Consider the following 18130-nt stretch of genomic DNA (forward strand, 5'->3'; position numbering starts at 1 on the left):
ATGCTGGCACCCTCTTGGAGAGTCTTACGATTGAACAACTCCCAATTATTAGCTCTGCCACGGTACAAACTACTTCGATTTGGGGGGAGTTAGATTCGATTCTTGGGCCCGCATGTATGGAACAAGCTACCACTCACTTTAAGAAACATCCCCTGTTTGGCACGATTTTAAAATGCAATGAAGACCTATCTCTTCAATAAAGGAGTAAATTAGTTATTCTCCTTAGGTGGTCCTCCTTGTATCTTTTCTGTTGTCCGTTTGTGTCCTGTTCTTTGTGCGCTCTAAGGCCTTTGGGCGAGTTGGCGCATTACAATAAATAAATACTAAAGCAATGTAAAGTAAATCAGCAACCAATTTAAACCATACAATGACATGATTAATCACACATATCCATAGGTGCGGGTGACAACTGAAAGAGGCACCAAATATTTGACAATTATCACACTTGTCACTGACGAAGCCTTGGGGAAGCCCGTCTTGGTCGAAACACATGTTGGCTTTAGCTTTATGTAAATCAGAGTACAATTAAAACACCAATAAAACATCATTCGAGCATGAAAAAAGGATCATTATTTGCTAAAATTTCGCTAATTGGTGAACCTTTATGGGAAGGATTTGAGCGCTGAACTGCACAATTTTACAGCCTTTAACTATTATTTACTCCGGTTCAGAGCATACCCACAAGAATTGTGCATCAGCAGCCATCTGAACAACAGGAAACAGCCACTACCTAGCCACTACCTTGCGCAGAAACAAAAGTGCCTGTATGCTCAGTTGAACATATATTTTCATAGTGTTCATTGGTGGTACCCCAGTACGCCCCAAACAAGAACCTTGTGACCTACAGTGCAATTATCTCTATGGTGTGGTTTCTTTAAGTTACTTTCTGCGCAGTTCTTCTTTATAGCCAAAAGATGGCACTGTGGACACAGTTTCTGTATGCGGAAAGACAGTAAAACTATTTCTGTACTTTAAATCTATCGCAAGGCAGCGCGTTTCCTTGGTGTATCCGCCTCTGCTTTCTGGACTCTGACGCTCGCCGTAGTTGTCAGTGTCCCGAAGTCAAGATGGCGGCGGCATTGGCTTCGGATGTCCACGTACGGATTTGCCACCAGGATCTGGTGAAGTGCGACCTGGAGATAAAGGCAGCAATACAGGTATATCTTCCCTTCCTCCCATATAAGTGCACCCTCTAACACGCCTCTCAGAAAGGGATGAGCGGGAGAAAGAGACACTATTGAGAAACCGACTGTCCCGTGCTCCCCTAGGTCTAGGTGGGCAAACAGTTTACATCTGGTATAAAGCATACTCCAGAATCCACGACCACCCACCATTCGCAGTCACTTTTTAAAATTAAGTTGACAAATTCTAAATAGAGCGTGGTGAGACCTTTAATGTGAGACTTCCATGCTCCCTTAACACCCTGCGAATTCCTCCATCGCCTCATTGCTGTGTAATAAAGACGATCGTCGTCCAGTGATGCTCAGCACACCTCTTGGTAGTAGAAATGTAGTTTTATTGTTAGGTTATTTCCAGTCACTTAATTTGCAGGTATACGGGTAAGTTGCAGGAATCACAAGGGAGCCATCCACCAGCACAGTCGCACCCCCAGCAGCTAAGTTCTGACACATATAGACCAGTTACACATGGCAACTCAACACCCTGTCAATCACAGAACCTCTCAGTCAAATCCAGACTTGACATGCAGGACAGGATGTGACACCCACCTCACCATGTGAACTCCTCTGTGCCAACTTTGTGGTCCTGGCCATTAACCCTGGGTACCACTGGTTCCAACCTGATGCTTTAAGTTGGATCGGAAAGGTGTAGGGTCCAATAATACGTAGTGTAGAGGTGTGACCCAATCAACATTCCATATATTCTTAAACTTCGTGGTATTTCCAATCCCAACCTTGGAACCTGCCCAGTGTGTGCAACCCGGTTTATGCACATTCGGTAAATTGCTTGGATTACAAATCATGCTGTGCATAAGCAAGTCTACGGGTAAGTGAGAAGACATGAACACAACGTATTATACCTAGACCTCCACCCTCATATTCCTCACTAATGAGGCTTAGTTGCTCTCTCAGAACCTATAACAAATCTTCCTATCCTTTTAGCATGACCTCACCAACTCGTCCCTTACCGTACCCAATGGTATAGGAAGGTGGTGACATTGTCACCTCCTGCGTTTTTTCTTCTGGAACCAAAGGTTTCTGCCCCTGACAGTGCATTGGGGCTTTTTGAAGACTGGCACATTGGTGGCATTGTGCGCTATAATTGCAGCCTTAGTTCTCGTAGTGTTGATGCCCGACCTTTGATTTCCTGCAGCTCTAGAGGGAAGGTCGAAGGAGTTTGGAGGCTCTAATCTGGAAATGGGGGGTGTAGGGGTTGTGCCTGTGCACTAGCTTTAATCGGCAGTATCTCTCCATCGCCTGTGTGTCAGCGCACCGTTGCTAGGCAATGTGGTGTATACAGAAGAGCATGCTTTTCTGCATTTGGAGGATCTAAAGGAAAGCGGGTAAGTGGGATTAATGTCTAGTATTGTGTACTGGAGGCTTCATCCTCGTGAACAGAATGGAATGGGATCATGAATCTTCGAAACCCTGCACCACAGACCACAGGCATTCTCCTAGAAGGAGACTTTATTAGTGAAGGAGGTGCCGCTTAAAGTCTTGCTCCAGGGCCAGATCAAGGAACTCTAAGGGCATCCAGGGTTTTCAAAGGGTTCCCCAAAACAGCATGATGCATCTCCTCTCATTGTCTTTCCAAAACCAAGGAGGAGTTTTACCAGGCAGTGAGAATTTCGCAAGAAGTGGTGAGTATCAAGACCTGTCCAGGTGGGAAAGTGAATGACTCATATGCTAAAGGAAGATACATTGCAGAGGAAAATTGATGGATCATGTTTTGAAGAAATTGAGTTTTCTAAACCCCCTAATGAGAAAGGGGAGTAAAAAGACTGTCTCAGCAGATAAGATGCTGGCCAGTCAAGAGTATCTGGTTCAGAAAACCCTGACAGGGGAATGACAGAATCTGCCAAAGGATCTTGTGCCTACGCTTTATACGCTTTTCGGTGGGGGCGGGGTGGCAACTGCAGTAATTCAGGAAACATTAATTTACACTGAGTGATCCCAAATTTGGCAGGCAAGGCTTTGATGGCTGCTGAGGATATGGTACCTAGAGATGCTATGGACAGAAAGGCAGACTATGCCGTAAAGTGCCTATGTGGGATCCATAAGTCTCTTAGATTGGGCATGTTTATTTTTTATTTGGCCCAGTTAGCTAGCTAGACAGGACTTTCAGCGCATGTATGATACATTGAACAGGAGGGTAATTGCTCAGAACGCTTGGCTAGTCTGGTGCAGCAAGTACCGTTCACATCTGACATAGCAGTGGATTTAATACTGCCCGTTGCCATGTGTTGTAAATAGCTCATATTATGAAGGTGTGGAATTCCACCTTGGTGGATTTCCACACTCCATATTCCATGTTTGTTTACCTACGTTGGGGAGTTCGAAGCAACAGTTAAACGGAGAGCAACGCTGGCCACAGGTTGATCAAATAAAGAAGTAACTGATCCACCCCGCCATGTATTGTGTTACTTACTACACTGGCAATGAGGGATCAACCTGTCTACCCACGCGCCTTATTCCCGCCAGTGTTGCTGCCCAGCGATCACTGTTGGCTGCCCTACTTCGATGTCCTGCTGAGCCTCCGGAGCGGGAGACTGCCCGACCCTCGTTCAGAGCCCTGCCAGCCGGCGCTGCTGTTGGGAGACTGCCTGCTCAATGAACGACGCACCAGCAAGCTGCGCTCCCCTGCCTGGGTCGAGTGTGGCACCGTACTGGTGTGCCTGGACGACGGACCGCAGGTGAGGGGAAGCCATAGCTGAATATTTTCCCCGCCCCCTGTCATAGGAAGGAGCGGGGTCGAGGCCGTATCCAATTGGAGTGCGACATAACTCCACCCTGGGGAAGGACTGCCCCCGCTCCCCTGCGTTTAGCTAGTGCCAGTGAAGTGCGATCGCCTTGAGGTAAAGGAGGGGCGGGGCCCGGTCGCAGCCTCCGCTCTCCTATCAGCGAGCGAGACGGCCAAATTTGCTCAAGACGGCCCATGTACGCTCACAGAGCAGGCGTTAACCCTTGATGGTCCCAAGGGAAGTTCTAACGTGACTGTGCACACGATAACATTAAATTGTCAAGGTTCGTTATACGTTGCAACTGTTCAACTGCTTTCAGAGGTGCTGGAAGCCCACAACACATCTTTAGGTGTTTGTTCTTCTGTTCCAAGGACATAAAGGCTGTGCCCAAGTGTTGCTCTGCAGCTTTCCAAGAGACTTGTGCCTAAGTGTACTGTCCCAAAAATTGTGTAACCTTATGCGCAGTGTTCTCCAAATATGCAGCACAGCAATGCTCGCCTTCCTCCCGCTTTCTTACCCAACCCATTCATCCTGTGGAGGTCCCCAAAGATGTGTGGTCCAAGGTAGCTGTAGATATAATGGGGCCCATAGATTCTTTGGGTGGCGGTTTGAGATTCATCGTGGTGGTGGTAGACTACACCGCCAAGTGGGTGGAGGCCACGGCGCTGTCCTCCGCGACTACTGAGAAGGTGGTAGAGTTTCTGTCAATGGTGTTCGATAGGGAGGGCGTTCCTGCCGGTATGGTCACGGATAATGTCTCTCAGTTTGTGTCAAGTGGGATGCAGAAGTTTTTCACAAATTTGGGAATTCGTCACCATAGGGTGTCCCTGTATAATCCGGCGGCCAACGGGCTAGTTGAGCGCATGAACCACTTCGTGAAGGGGCCATACAATTAGCCCTTGCCAACGGATTACCATGGTGCAGCGTAGTTTCTGAGGCTCTTAAATCTTATAGGCTGACACCTTCGGCTCTTACAGGTTTGTCCCCATTCGAGCTAATGAGGGGCAGGAAGCCTGGCTCCAAATTGAGGATTCCTGCTCTTGGTGGTGGTGGTCAGTCACTAGTAGACATGGGAGAGGTGTTGGATAAGGTGCGTCGTAAACAGATGTCTTTTTGGCAGGGGCAGTTAAGACTCAGGAAACCTTTGCTGATAGAGGTTGGGGATCAGGTGGTTGTGAGGAACCCAAGGTTTGTAGCCAAGGGTTTGAGTAAATACATCCAGCCGCGTGTTGTGACCAAGATGGGGCGTGGTTATGTAAAGCTGGACGATGGCTCCAGATGGAGCTTGAGACGGATTGTTGTTGTGAAAAGGGGTGGCGTTGTCCAGGGGAAGGGTGATTCCTCGGACACTAGTGGCACTTTAGTGGGTGGGGAAGATCCTTCGGATACGAGTGGCATGTTGGTTGGCGATGGCATTGGTGCGTCTTCTGACGGTGGCTGTCGTGAAGTATTACCTTCCTCTACTGTTGATGGTGGCGGTACGGGTATTACTGAAAGTGTAAGAAGTGCAGACAGTGTGTACCTGGAGGGTACAATCACGGGTCAGGTGGATTCCGCTGCAACCCCTGTTCGAAGGGGCGCTACCATACTGGCTCCCAGGGTGTGTGACTCGGGTTCTGGGATGCGCAGGACTAACCCGGCTAGGGAGAGAAGGTTTCCCTCTAAATACAATGAGTTTGTTCTTGGTGCTATTGCACGCTGATGTCTTCCTTTTTCTTCTTCCCCCTTTCCTCTCCTTCTATTCTTGTGCTTTAGGTCTGTGTGTGTGGTTGTTTATTGTGCATCGGTCTGGTGTATCTGTTTTGTTTGAGTGTGTAAGGGGGGAGGAGTGTTGTAAATAGCTCATATTATGAAGGCACTCCATATTCCATGTTTGTTTACCTACGTTGGGGAGTTGGAAGCGACAGTTACAGAGAGTTTCGGTGGGAGCTGGAGCAACGCTGGCCACAGGTTGATCAAATAAAGAAGTAACTGATCCACCCCGCCGTGTATTGTGTTACTTACTACACCATAGCAACTGTTTGTTGGAAAGATGCTACTTAGAAGACAAAACTCCCTCTAATAAAGAAACCCACTCTGGATCCTGACAACGTAGTTAACTATCACCCCATCACCCATTTCCCCTTCCTAGTAAGATCATCCAGAAAGCGGTAGCTGCACAACTGCAGTAACACAGCAACACCAACAATCTCCTCCAAACCTACCAATCCGATTCAGACCCACATGCAGCACAGAGACAGCAACCATACAGGTGGCCGACGACACCCTCAACATCCTTAACAAAGGCCACCTCTGCCTTCTCCATCTACTTGACCTCTCAGCCGCTTTCGACACAGTAGACCACCAGGCACTTATGGACACCCTACATCAGCGTATGGGGATCAGCAATCTTGTCCTACTCTGGTTCAAGTCCTACCTCGACAACCGCAATCAGTTTGTTCAGATGGAATCCTCTAGATTGCCAGTGCTACCCGTCAACCTCCTGCAGGGTTCCATCCTCTTCCCCAGTGATCTTCAATCTATTCATGGAGCCATTGAGAGCCCTCCGAGCCACACACAATTTCCACATCCACCAACATGCCAATGGCACACAGCTATACCTCAAGGACATCCATCGGCTCAAAACCTGCCTCTCACTGATCCAGTGTTGAATGTCCAGTGCATTCTTGAAGCTCAAACCCTCCCACCCCCCCCCCCCAAGACCGAATTCCTACTCCTCATCAATAACACTGAACACCCAGCACCCAGACATACAGACCAGGCTATCAAGCATGAACTCTGAGGGCTTCACACCCGAGCTCACCTACTGCGCCAAGTCCCTCGGGTTCCACATCGCCAAACACCTCTCCTTCAAGTTGCACATAGCTAAGAAAACTCAGACAGCTTGGTATCAGCTCCCCCTCAAGCAAAAGGTCAAGCCCTTTCTCCCTCCGAACAGCTCTAGATCCACCGTTCAAGCACTGGTCCTATCCCCCCTGGATGGGGGCAATGCACTCCTCAAAGGCCTCCCGTCTTCTTCCTTTGTGCCCCTGAGAAGTATCCTACATGCTGTGGCACACCTCAAGGGTCTGCGCACATAAGACCACATCACCTCGGCCCTCATCGACCTTCACTGGCTCCCACTACATGCACAAATCACTTTCAAGTCTTGCTGCATCATCTATAGGGCAGTCACCCTCAAGTCACCCAGCTACTTTGCAAAGAAACTCTGCATCTCCAGATAACGCACTACCAGGAGCAAGGACACGTGCAGACTTGGAATCCTCTGCTGCAAAAAGAAAAGGACTAAAAAACAAGCAGCCTCTGCCTAGGCCTCAGTACTAAGGAACCTCCTTCCCGTCGGCATCAGACTCTCTGCTACAGTTCAGAAAAGAACTGAAGACTTGCCTCTCACCCCCCGCCACCCTGTACATCTGTACCCCTCCTCTGTATCCTAGCCTCCTCTATTTTATTTATTTATTTATTTATTTATTTATATAGCGCTAAAGCCCGCAGGCATCAGAGCGCATTCCAAAAAGACAGGACAGAGATTACAAAAACGGGACAAGAATAGACACACAGAAGATCATATCATGGGGAGCTGAGAGAGGTCGCTAAACCAGTTTATTTAAAGAGTAGGGTATTTAACTTCTTTCTGAAGAGTATGTAGTTGGTTTCTAATTTCAAGTATACAGGCAGTTCATTCCATTTATGGATGCTTCTGTTTGGAAAGGCCTTGCCCAGGCCATTTTGCTTTTTAGCTGGGGTTGTCTGGAGAAGACCTTTATTGGAGGATCTTAAATTTCTACATGGTTCATGCCACTTGAAGTGTTTTTTCAAGTACGCTGGGGCTTTGCCATACAAGCATCGGTGGACCATTGTGAGGGATTTAAAAGTAATTCTCTCCTCCATGGCCAGCCAGTGTAGATCTTTCCTATCGCTTGTGATGTGTTCCCTCCTTGGCCGACCCGTGATTGTCCTAACGGCATTATTCTGAATTACCTGGCATTGCTTCAGGCATTTCATATGTATATCTGTATATCTGTTATGTTGTTACCACTGAAAAGTGCTCCGTTATGTATCTGTATTGGTGTATACCTCTGTAAAGTACTCTGTTGCTTCTCAAAGCTAGGTCCACATTCAATAAATACAATAATAATAATAATAATAATAATAATAATAATACATTGTTTCTCATATGCCATTAAAGGAGAGCGGCTGTTTCTGCCAGCATTGGATGGTATAAAAAGTACCTTTGAGGATCGAAAGCAGCACTACCCACTACAGAGTGAAGATACTTAATCAAGGAACTTTCTATTTAGACCATGGACCTGGAGACCTTCAGGGGCTGGACAAGAGCCAGCTAAGGGTGGGTCTCCCATTCAAGAGGGTCAAAGCCGACTTCTATTCCCCTCTATCAGTTCTAACAAAAATAATTCCTTACTGTAGGCTGGCAATGCTTCTTTGCCCAACCCTGGAGGGAGATAGTTAAAAACAGCTGAGCCCACCAGATTGTAGGGCCGGTGTACAAGTTGGAATTTAGCTCTGCTCCTCTTGCGTCTGCGGTCATTGTAACTCCTCTTGTAGCTCACCGAGAAAAAGCGGAAGCTCTCTAGCTCAGCATTCCGATGCTCCTTACAAAGAAGGTGATTGGCCCAGTTGCAGATCGGGAAAGCTGACAAGGATGTTTTTTTTATGTCTTTCTTGTGTCAAAAGTATTGCAAGGATTTCAAATGATATTTTACCACAGTCCCCCTCCAGCCCCCCGCGTCATGGTTCTTGTATGGATTTGCACTGGTTCCTGGTTCTAGTGAACCCACCCAGTTCTCAGAGATTGTCATTGAGTCTAGTTCCTCCCCTTCTAGGCTTCCAGGTATTGCCTGTTCAAACACCGAACTGAATTGGCGGTCTGGCTACTGAGAAAGTGGGGCTGTGTAAATTGGGTCTGTCTGATATGCTGCTTGCTGAGGCACTTCAATTTTCTATTAAGACTTCCGTTTGCCACCATAGGAGTTCCTTTGAAAGCTAACTGGTGTTAATCTAAATTTGTTTGTGCAGTAGATTGTGCCACTGCTATGTTTTTGGATTATCTTTTGGGGGATTTTCAGAATGGTTTGGCTTTTTCCACTCTCAAAGTAAGTGGGTGTCTAGCAAAACATGTAGGCTCTCTTAGGATGATATTGCGGTATTGGACCCCTTGGTAGTTAGATTATTTAATGGATTTCTTCTTATAAATTCCCCCTGCAAGGTTCGTCTACCCCCATGTCACATTCTCCTGGTCCTGACATTTCTGCAGGGTCCCAGCTTTGGCCTTTACAGGAATGCCCAAGGAATCTGCTTTCATGTAAGACTCTGTTCTTAGTATCTGTTGCTTCTGGAACACTGGTCTGTTGGCTCCCCTACTTTACAGTCAACCCAGATGCCTTAATCCTTAAAATAGGTTCTTGTTATTTGCCCAAAATGTGGTCTTCCTTTCATTTCAATCGGGATGGATTTCTCCTGGAGTTATGCTAGGATTCTGGGCCAGACGAAGAAATGTGTCTCCACCCATTGGAGGTTAAGCGGTCAGTTTAGTGTCATCACGACAATACAAAGGTGGATTGTAATGATGGTTATTTGTTTATGGCTTTTGAAGGGTGTAAAAAGTGCATGAAACCTTTGGTTCTATATCTGGGCAGGTGGATCCGAGTTTACATCATCGTGGCTTAGGAGTCCTGTCATATGCAGCTTCCCGATATTGCACAAGGTTCAACGAGAAGCATATTGGGTTCTTGAGCAGAATTGACATTATCAGGTTCAGGTTCAGGTATCAGTTTTACACCAGAAAAAGGGATGTGCGATTTTTCTTGTTTCTAATCCCAGTGTTTTTGTAATATTCTTCTGATTTGTTAAGAGACAACACTTTATTTTATTTGTTATGTCATCATTAGTGATTAATTTGACACTTGGATAGGTCAATGGTAATGACCTGATCACATTGAGTAATTCTCTTTACATTAAGCCCCCTTTCTTGTTGTCATACTCACAACCCTCTAGAACCATTGGTGAGCTCCGGGAGGGTGTTGTGTTTTAGCCAGTATTAGGCTTGGAAGGGCAGGTGGAGGCATTATGTCACTGCGAGTAAGGTATGGAGGAGGGGCTGGTTAGGTATTACACAAAGTATAGGCAGATTTGCTATATGGTCTGAAAGTGCTACTAAAATTCATTAGTGATTACGGAGGAGGCCTAGTCTAATGAGGAGGATTAGCCAGTATAATTAGACCAACACTGCAAGCTGAACCATACCTAAAGGCTTCCAGGCACAACAAAATGGCATAGTTAAATGTGTTTTATTATTTTATAGGACTTCTGAAGGTCGTCATTGTCACTATGATGGCCCAATTTGGCCAGATAAGTAGGCAGAGGCACAGGATTATCAGGGGTTTTGTTTAGAATTGCGCAATTTTCTTTAGACTCCATGATTGGGACCCAGAACAAATATGTACTGGTTAGCCCTTTAACACCAATTTGTGTTAATCCTCAACAGCCCAAACACAATCTACATATTTTGGATGTGCAGTGAATTAAAATGACCAAATTTGGTAGTTGTACTATTTGGTCGAATCATTTTGAGCGAGTCGACCAAATACATATATCTGTGACTGTGACACCCCATAAAAGAAAAAGGGGGATTGGCCAAGGTTGCTCAAAATAAGTCGACCAAATGTCAAAGGTCCTAATGAGGGTTGTTTCAATCATGTAGAACCTAATGGATTTGGATGAAAATATCCCTGCCACTGGACCTGCATGCCAAACACACACTGAACACCAACACCAACTCGCAGGTTAGTTCACACATCCAATCCAATAGCAACCCCTTCTCTGCTCGCTCTAACCCACCCAAAATCACACAGCTAGACCCAGTGACACAACACATACATTGTATAAAATACTCTCTTGCTTCATGGAGTAATGTGGCTCAGCACAAGAAAACCTCATCACTATACATAGACAAATGCATAAAATTAGCTCTACCTGGTGTATCATACACTGATCCAGCACTCTTTCACTCCAGCTCACTTACTCTCTTTTGTTCTTCCTCTTCTCTATGCTTTAATGTGAGCACCTCATTGTGTTTTCCCCTCTTTGTGAAGGCATTTTCACGTGCGAGGGGAAGGAAGGGCTGAGTGAGGTAGCTGTCAGGGAGCTTCTAGATCAACATTTTCACGATCAAAAAACATGTCTGTGATAAGATGGTTGCACGTGTAGTGATATAATATGATATATGACATTTATAACGCGCCCATACACAAGTGTTTTAGGGCGTGACGAGGCAAGGGAGGGGAAACAGTGGGAAACAGACAACGATCCTACTAGGCCATGTGTCATTCAGATAGCGCAAGTGCATGGGTAGGGAGAAAGGGCAAGTGCCTGGGGGAAGGGAGAGGGAAAAAGTGTAGTGCAAGGGATAGAAGAATAAATAAGATAAATAAAAGCGGCCAGATGGTGGCAAGTGCAGGGTAAGAGCAGAAATAATTGCTGGTAGGGGGACTGTAGGGATACAGAAAAACAGTCCCCAGGTGCGATGGGTTGCCAGGGGCAGGCCAGGTGTGCAAAGCGGGGCCTGGCCTGGACCCAAGATCATATTACCAATGGGAGTTCCTGGCTGATATTCAACAAAGAAAACAGGTACAAAAACACAATCTAAATTAAAAAATGTAGAAACAAAGGTTAGAAAGAGATCACGAAGCGATCAATAATGAAAAGAAAAGGGAACTGAGTTGTGACTGGATTTTATGCATTAAGAAGATGGAGGCATGTTAGAAAAGAGAGACATAATCAGCAGTTTGCTCATGAGATCAGGCTGGCACAAGTGATTGCTGTGGGCAGATGGCACTCCTCCGGAGCAGAAGCAAGAATCGCCCATTTAGAGTCCCCAGCCGGAACCTAGCCTCTCTGAAATGGCAAATCTAGGCTCATTAGAGCTTTACTGTGAGTCTGCCCGTACCACTCCCCAACACCCCCAACCCCTTCCACTCTCGTTCAGTTGTTTGGACCTTGCGCACCATATGCACTTGCTGTCGATTGTGCAGTTCCTTCCCACTGTTCAAAAAATGGCAGACTGTAGCTGTAAAGAACTTGCCACGTTAAGTGGGCATCACAGACCTGTCGTGGAATCGGCTACTAAGTTGCCATTTGAACTGGCAATCGGTCGCTTCCCGGGATTTCAAATGGATCACCACACTCAGAGAGAGAAATGTACTCCACTTCACTGTTCTATTCCCATGTCACACTGTGTGCATTATAACTGTATGTGCCGTTCATGGCGAGTATCCCAGACGAGGCTGACTTTGCTTGTATCACCTTGCAGGATATCCGGGACTGTCCAGGGCCTATGACCATGCTCACAGAATTAAATGCCAATATGAAGGAGAAGTTTCAGCATCTTCGGCTCAAACTCCAGGTGGGTCCAACGCTTCTGCAGTTTTGGCTTTTCTATAGGCAGACATGTGTCCACCGTCCCTCCCCTGCTCGCCCGGATTCAGATGTTTTTTTTTACATTGCAACTTTTTACATCATTTTCTACAAATTACCCCAATGCAGCAAATAGCATGTTACTATTGATGTTGACCCTTTCTTTACAGAACAAAACAATAATGTGTTATTACTAGCTTTGCATTTTCGGTACAAAAAATACCATTTTGGTGCTTTAATTCATGTCTCTGCGCTGTGTTGCTATATTGCTTCAAAATCAAGTTCCTGAAGGCACACGTGTTTAGGAAGTTTTACTACAGCAGAAGCAGTTTGATATCTGTGATCTTCTGATTATGTTGGCCAGTTACTTTTCAGACAAACCTTTGTTTTTACAGGTAGAACTGCCTGTCAAAAGAACACGTGATGGAGATAACTGAGCCTGCTTTGTCGGACCTAATGTATCAAATGCTGTTAGAGTGCCACTCTACTACATAGTATTCCACACCAATAGTTTTGTCTTAAAGTTATCGATAAAAATACATAGGAGTCAAAGATAAAATGGGTGAGAGCTATTGATCTCCGTTTTTCTAAGGACATTTTGGGCTATTTAGAGGCTCCTTATTAATTTATTTTTGTTTTCCTGCCCTGATCACAAACGCACTTCACTCTCAACTTTTGTGAGAAGCGCTTGTCCTGCATAAATACATATCCTGGTGATCATTGCATTCTTGCTCAGCTACGGTCATATTTGAGTCTGCAGTTTTCCAGTTAGGGGGCTGTCACTTCAAGTGACTCGTCTTACGTATTATGAAAGTCATCAAAGTGCCACTGGTCTGTTGAATTTAAAACCATACTAAGTGAAAACATCGTTTTCAATAGACCTAAAACAAAAAAGATCGACTTAGAAAGACCGCTCTGTGACTGCGCTCTAAATTGAACTGTCAGCCCCTGCCATTTAAAATATACATAGAGCATAGGTAGCTCATTGCAATTTTGAAAACTTATAAAGTTCAAAGTTAGGTTCACAACCTTCTATTTGATCACTGAATGTGTCGTGGCCATTTCTTGCCTGGCTTGTTTGATCTACATCCTTTAACTTCCTTCATCACCGAAACCCAGCCCAAAAGAATTGGTAAAGTTGAACATACTCCATAATTGGACCCAATGCTTAGCGTCTTTGATAGTCAATTAAAGCACAATTGTTAGCTTGAATAACTGAGCAAAAGTGACAGGATATGTATTTGGTAGCCAAAGTGGCCGCCTGTATGGAAGTAGAACGTGACAACTGTGAAATTCCCATGTGTCACGGATGGCTTGAATAATTTCACTAAATCAGGAAAATAGTTCAAGGGTTTTATTTTTTCTGATTTATCAGACTGCAGAGTGGTTCAACTATGGGAGATCCCTAACTAGTCCATTGACCACCCGTGGGCTCCCTCACGCTGCCCCAAGCTTCACTAATTTCCCCCCGTGATGCAATTCAACTATTGATTGGTAACCTTTTAGTGTCTAATATGTCCTATCCTATTGGTTAGAGCATAAAGGCAGTAGCCTTCTCCATCTTGCTCCCTCCAGGACTTTGTAAGAGTTCTCTAATCTTCTGATGCCCCACAATGTGATCAGTGATTTTTAGGAGGACACCTGACCCCCCCACACTCTTCGTTCTCTGTCTCTCGTCGCTGCTCTCTCCTCCTTTGTCACCTCTGATATTACTAGTTCTTTCCTTGAGGTTTTCACTGGGGCTAGGCTATCACAGTACATCGGTTTAAATACCCTGTTAGGCCCGGTCCTTTTTCATGTGTTGTTATTTGTGCAGTCTCGGCACTATGGCCACGTTAGCATTTGTTGGTCATCTGGCTTTCCTTCTTTGTGGCATCTTTTTTCTTCTGTTTATCTTATTGATGCTGTGGTGAATACTGGATCTCGCAGTCCTGCAAGTGGAAGAAGAACATTCTGACCAGAACATAGGCCCGGTAGGCATTGGGAGATTGAATGAACAAGACACACTCAAGGACGTTAGGGACTCCCTCTCCTTATCTCTGTGGTATCTCTGTGGTAGGATCGCCTCTGGCATAGGTCCTGGCATAGGTCCAGGTATCGAAGGAAGAAGGCCCAAGACGGGCGGCCAGAGTGAGAGAGGAAAGGCAGGGGTCCCAGTGAGAAGGCTCTCTGTCTTACTGGCATTAAGGCAGGTAGAGCTCAAGTGGTCCAAAGGTGCCAAGTAGAGGTTGAAAAACCAGGGTGAGAGGATAGAGCCCTGGGGAATGCCACAGGTAGAGAGAGAGGTGGCAGAGAAAAGGGGACCAAGTTGTACCTGGGAGGAGCGGTGCAAGAGGAAGGAGGTCAGTCACTCCATGGCCTGATCCGTGATGCCCAGGTTCTCATGGAGTTAATTGATCAGGATGGCGAGGTTGACCGTGTCAAAAGCAGAGGACAGATCGAGGAGGATGAGGAAAGAATGAATCCTGGAATCAAGGTCAGAGAGCAGATCTTCATGGGGTGTTCAAGAGAGTCGTTTCCATGCCTCTGGCAGCTCTGAAGCCAGACTGATGGTCATGGAGGCAACCAACAGATTAGTGTGTAGTGTAAACTGGGAGATGGCCAGCATTTCCAAGGGTTTTCCCAGGAAAGGGATGATGGAGATGGGGCAATAGTTTGCCGGGCATATAGGATCAGCAGATGGCTACTTGAGAAGGGGGCCATGGCTGGAAGGAGGGTGTAAATATGGTCCTTGATGGTTCTGGAGGAGCAGGGGAGCACCTGTTTGGACAACACTTTCATAGATCAGACTTGTCTAGAAACCTTGTCAGGTGTTGTCAGAGAGAAAGAGGAGAAAGGAGGAGGAGAGGGAGGGATGGCCAAAGGGGGGGGCGAGAGAGGAAGAGGAGATAGAGGACAGGATGTCCTGAGTATTAGTGGAGAAGTGAGAGGCCAGACTTGTACAGAGGATCTGGGAGGGAACAGGAGAGGTAGAGACTACAACAGGATTGGCCAGTTCCGTTGCAGATTTTATAGAGTTTGGCTGTGTTGTTAGGCCACAGAGACGCAGGCTTGAATGTGTGCTGTCTTCTTGGATAGGACGCCGCCTGTATTGCCTTCGGAGCAGGCGGCACGTCAGTTTGTCAGAGAATGCGCCCGAGGCCCTCCACTTCCTCTTAGCCACCCTGCACTTGCGTTTCAGGACGGCGAGGGCGGAATCATACCAAGAGTTGCACGTGGAGGTAGGTTTCAGCCGAATTCTCATGGCTGGGTCGAGGATGTCCAGGTGTTGGAAATAGAAAGATGCAGATTAGAAAGCGCTCTGTCAGGATGTGTGTCAGCTGCAGGAGTAGGAGCAGCAGAGAAAGTAGGGGCAAAGACATCCACTGACACACGCTTCATGGGCCGAATGACCGAGAAGGTAGGTGGCAGTGATGGGGGTGGGGGGCTTTGCTTGACGGATTGAGAGTTTCAGATGAGTGGAGAGTAGAAAGTGGTCAGTCCAATAGTTAGGAGTAGTGAGAGGGTTAGAGAGGTGGATGTCTGAGGTGATGAGAACATCCAAAGTATGTCCGGCAGAGTGTGTTGGGCTAGAGGGCAGAATGGAAAGGGAGAGAGTGTTGCAGAGGTTGCGGAAATATTTGAATATTACTCTGATTATTTCTCAAGGCGCTGTGTTTTTAGGCGAACAGACAATTACATGGACATTTACGTGGTGGTCGTACTGGAAAGGTTATTAAGAATAATACCTTGCTTATTCTTCATGGTACATTGACATATACATATAAGACAAAATGTTGCATAGGCACATTCTTGATTTTGAACTACTGTGTTGGCCTCCTAATTTAGGCTTTTCACAACAAGAACAACAAAAAAGACATCAAGAAGAACAATGGTAAAAAAAAATATTTCAGTGCTTATCCCGCAGTGCTTTTTTTGGCAACTTGTTCAAAGAGTATCTAGTCAATCATTTAGCATTCCTTTTTTGAATTTTGTTATAATGCTCAAAATAACCAATCCTGGGTCGACGTCTCTAGTAATTGGCTGCAATTGTGGTCAGGAGCTAGAGCTGGTGTGGCTTGTCCTTGTACAGTGCCGTTTCGGCAGAGCAAAGAATGGAGCTGCCTTCATATGAACCGTGGATTGGGTATCCCTGTTATGGGAAAAGGATGGGGTAGTACGTAATTACGGCGTACAGCCTTAGTAGTCTTCCTATTATGGGTGTAAAAACGTAAAGCTAAAAACCTGACCAGCTGGCTGGTGAAGGTTAAAATGTTTTGGGGCTTGTACTGTCCCCTGCTGCACACTGACTTTTGAGACATTACCTTACTGGGAGCAGGTCAGAATTGGAGCATAGACCACTGTTCTAAGACAGTTTGAGAACACCATTGAACAGTGTTGAGGGCGGGCGATACTCTGTAGAGATTGAGGCTGGAGAGACAAGAAGGGTGGGAAAGAGTTGGAAGACAACCTTGATCAATATTTTGCACATTTAATGTTGTGATGTGGTATCGGTGTGTGACAAATACCTACAACTGAACTACCGTGAGATTACCTTAGCGTGTCGCACGTCATCCTGTACATCGCTTAGGGGCTACCTAGTATTTGATTGTGGTCTCTGTCGCTCTGTAGGAGAGACTATACGAGCGGGAGGTCAGTGACTGTTCTTCAGCCTGAGTGTCATGAATATTGCAGACATTTAGGATCAAAAGATCTTACCAGCGTGTCTATAGCCGTCTCGTTACCTTTAGCGGATCAGCGCGCCCCCTGTTGTGCGACGGTTGCCGGGGTAACTAAGTAGATATCTTAGCTTCGCGCTTGTATCGTGGATCGCAGAGTGATGCTTTACTAACACGCATGCGCTTTTGTCCCCATTATTATCTTAAGGACGCATTAGCTCCTTTGGGTGAGTTATATATAAAGAAGATGGCTGTCTGTAACCCCACTTATTTTCAAGGATTTGTTAGTTGCAGTCTGATGTATGGGGAAGGGTCAGACAGTCTGGCGTCCTTTCAGTTGCCATGGTGGTTGGGGCATACAGCAACTATGCGCATGCGTGGGGGGAGTTTTGAGGTAGGTGTTCTGTATCCTAGTTGCCTTGAAGCTAAAGGGCTGGGGAGGTGTGGTCCTAGATTTGTCCAGCCCACTGGTTTATGTGAAGGTACTGAAAACATGCTAGTGCGCAAAAGTCACATCCTTGTTGTGACAATGTTTCTTTTTACCATTGTGTAGATGTTTCCTATATATGTTTATATAGGTGGTATATATGTTTATATAGGTGTCGTTTATATAGGTGGTAGGATCGAACCATGTGGTGACCTAGTGTGGCCATAATGTCAGACGGCCTAAGGTGTATTTGTCCTCCGTATACTTCAAGGATTTGTTGGTTGTTATGAGTCGATCACTCATTTATGTTCCAAATAGGGCTGGTGCGGCTTTGTTGAGAACATTACTGATGGTTTGAAGGCAGTGGGCCCACCAAGCGTCCTTGTACAGCATATCTATCTATCTATCTATCTATCTATCTATCTATCTATCTATCTATCTATCTATCTATCTATCTATCTATCTATCTATCTATCTATCTATCTATCTATCTATCTATCTATCTATCTATCTATCTATCTCAAAGGCGGCGGGGAAAAAAAGACAGACAACAAAAACAAATAATCCAGAAGAGACAGGAAAAAGAGCGGAAATCCTCCTACAAGCCAACAGAAGAAGAAATCAGTAGATGTTACAAGAATATGGCGATGTAGAGATGAATGTCAAAGCAAAAAATGAGGGATTACCCATAAT

The 18130-nt window shown here is 45.8% G+C and overlaps 1 protein-coding gene across 1 annotated transcript in view; it reads left to right on the plus strand.

Moving 5' to 3' along the window:
• Nucleotides 1-1005: 1005 nt before the first annotated feature.
• Nucleotides 1006-18130, plus strand: part of BNIP1 (BCL2 interacting protein 1) — a 76894-nt gene continuing 59769 nt past the window's right edge. The window contains exons 1-2 of the mRNA XM_069652416.1: nt 1006-1157; nt 12249-12341. Of these exons, the coding sequence (XP_069508517.1) occupies nt 1068-1157; nt 12249-12341 (183 nt within the window). The 5' untranslated portion in view covers nt 1006-1067. The remainder of the gene's footprint in view (nt 1158-12248; nt 12342-18130) is intronic.

Source organism: Ambystoma mexicanum, chromosome 3p (genome assembly GCF_040938575.1).
Source record: "Ambystoma mexicanum isolate Mex_15411 chromosome 3p, UKY_AmexF1_1, whole genome shotgun sequence".
Lineage (NCBI taxonomy): Eukaryota > Metazoa > Chordata > Amphibia > Caudata > Ambystomatidae > Ambystoma > Ambystoma mexicanum.